The sequence below is a fragment of the Haplochromis burtoni genome, unplaced genomic scaffold (genome assembly GCF_018398535.1).
Source record: "Haplochromis burtoni strain Fernald_Lab_line unplaced genomic scaffold, NCSU_Asbu1 Contig_231, whole genome shotgun sequence".
NCBI lineage: Eukaryota > Metazoa > Chordata > Actinopteri > Cichliformes > Cichlidae > Haplochromis > Haplochromis burtoni.
In genome coordinates this window covers 847385-849964 of record NW_024582592.1, presented here as the reverse complement: position 1 = coordinate 849964, position 2580 = coordinate 847385, and the positions used below count along the sequence as shown (strand labels likewise).

General features: G+C 41.4%; 1 protein-coding gene across 1 annotated transcript in view; it reads right to left on the bottom strand.

Moving 5' to 3' along the window:
• ptpmt1 (protein tyrosine phosphatase mitochondrial 1) overlaps window positions 1-2280 on the bottom strand; it is a 9058-nt gene extending 6778 nt beyond the window's left edge. Inside the window, exons 1-2 of the mRNA XM_005937928.3 lie at window positions 1981-2280; window positions 43-123 (exon numbers count right to left, since the gene is read on the bottom strand). Of these exons, the coding sequence (XP_005937990.1) occupies window positions 43-123; window positions 1981-2127 (228 nt within the window). The 5' untranslated portion in view covers window positions 2128-2280. The remainder of the gene's footprint in view (window positions 1-42; window positions 124-1980) is intronic.
• Window positions 2281-2580: the final 300 nt, after the last annotated feature.

Sequence of the window (2580 nt, the reverse complement as noted above, 5' to 3'; positions counted from 1 at the left end):
CACGTTAACTTAATAATGGGAACTCAAACGAAGGGAACTCACCTGGGCTGAGTTGCAGAAATATTTGGTCTCGTACTCTTCGTTCATGGTGATCACGCCTCGAACATTTTCTGTTTCCACCAGCTGCAAAAGCAAAAACAGGCCATCAGCTCTCAGAGTTGAAAACTGCAACTGCCACGAGAGCGGCACTCTAAATACTCTTTCTCTCCTTTATTCCATTTTTTATGAGGTCTTGACAAAATATATTTCCAGTCTCCTTCTCTGCTCTTTATGCAAACACTGGTGCATCTCAGAAAATGGCAATATTGTGTAAAAGTTCATTTTTTTCCAAGATTTTTTTTTATTTCATTTTGATGATCACAAAAAACATAAATCTGGTATGTCAAATTATTAGAATATTTCATCTGGAGTCCACAGCCATGAGGAAGACTGCTGACTTACCAGATGCTCAGATGGCAAAATTCAACAACCACCAGAAGCCACCACAGTCACTGCTGCAAAAGCTGTCAGTTCACAGTGTGCAAATATTTATGGGAAGTTGACTAGAAGGGAAAAGTATACACAAACAACACACATGACATGAGAGTTTGCCAAGGAGTAGACTGAAGGTGGTGTCAGTGTCACAATGTACACAGCAAAGGGACCACAGCCATCGACTTCAATAATATCAGCCACTCATAAACAGGCATCTTACCTGAGCTAAGGAGAAAGATGCCTGTGGTCCTTATTCTAATCATGTAACAGGTAATATCCAGTATGTGTAATGTGACAAAAGCACAACGTTCAGTGTGTGTTTCATGGCATTTTTACGCAGCCAACCCAAAGTTGTGGAATGATCTGCCCTTGCACGTTAGACAGGCCTCTTCTCTTTCTGAGTTTAAAAGTTTTCTTAAAACATATTTATTCGCTGAAGCCTTTGGCACTGATTAAAGGGGTTGACTCAATTTGTTTTAATTTATTTTAATTATTTAATTTATTTTATCTTATTTTTATTTACTTTACTTAGGCCATTTTGCATGTACAGCACTTTGTGAACTCTGGTTTTATGTTAAAGTGCTTTATAAATAAAGGTGGTATGGTAGCATGTTCCTTGTGTAAGAGTCTTTACATTAATAAGCTGTATTCCTCACACTGAGGAAGGGATGTTTGCCTATCATTTAATAATCAAAAACATTTTAGAAATCAGTCCTACAATTATCCAAAAGCTTCTTTGCTGGGACCAAAATTACTTTTATAAAAGGAAAGCCCTTAGCTCGGGAAAAGGCCATTCAAAAGCTTTTTGGGTGCAAAGTATTCAAACACACAAATAAGTGGCCAAATGTGCATCTGTGGGTGGTGCTGGAGTGGCCACAGTGGCTGTAGGCAGGACGCACTGATGGGGCATCGTGAAGGAAGGGGCGGAGGTACAGAGCAGCAGAACAATAGCAACAGCGGTGTGTGAATTAATGCTAAACATAGTATGAACATTAGTCTTAGTGTTTTTCTACTGATGCACACTGCACTGTGTGCTCTGTCTGACTACTGAAGAAAAACAAACCTAATAAATCATGTTGACCGTCAGAGGTCTGATGATCCAAGAGGACCAACTATGGGCAAAAACTACTGAACTGCGAGACCGTTTCTGTTTCTGATATGTTAGCTTGTTAGATAACTGAGGCGGTGTTACAGCGGTTTCTGCTTCAGCTGGATCGAAGATGGTGAGAATCACCCACAAATCACAATATTCGCTGATTGAGATAATGACCTACTCACTGTGAGTTACTATTTCATAATTGTGGCTTCGCATATTACTGTCTTTACAGCATTTCTTTGAAATTGTACACACACACACACACACCACTACTATAACAACTTGTCAAAACATTTGTTTAGAACAAAGTCAATGCCGCCTCGTTAGCGCAGGCTAGCTCGGCAGCTGGTCTAAAGAGTCGTTAGCGTAGTGGAGCGCTAGCTAGCAGCTTCAGTGTTTGACAGGCGGACCTGTTTGGTCATGGACCTGAACGGCAGCGCTCCGAGGATCACAGTTTCATCCACTCGGTCAAACCACCGTCTCGAGGACACCTTCTCCATGACAACGTTGTAGGCTAACGTGGGGTAGAAGAGCAGCCGTGCTAACACTCCCGACATGGCTGAGCTATTTTCTGACGAGTCGTGTAAGAACTGAACTTGTGCTGTGGAGAGCTCAGCCTCTCATCATTACTCCTCCGTGCTGCTGTGCGGCGTGTGCTTCGCAGCCTTCATCCCACATGCTGTCAGCTTCCTCCTCCTGAAGCACGACTTCCGCCGACTGCTACCCCTTCAACATAAACACACTGACCTTCCATCCATAGATTCAGTCTCAAATCAGAATATTTTTTCTGCTCGACCAGCTGATGTTAAGGTGCAAAGTCGAACATATATAATGAGTACAACAACTTCATATATCACATTTTTTAAAGGACTGTCAGAACTTTTTTTTTTACACATTAAAATTTAATCTGTCAAAAACTATTCCAAAATAAAAGCCTGATTTGTCACTGCGCTTTCTTATCGTCGAAATAAATCACGGTATCTGCCAAAGATACGTCAGAAAATCTCGCT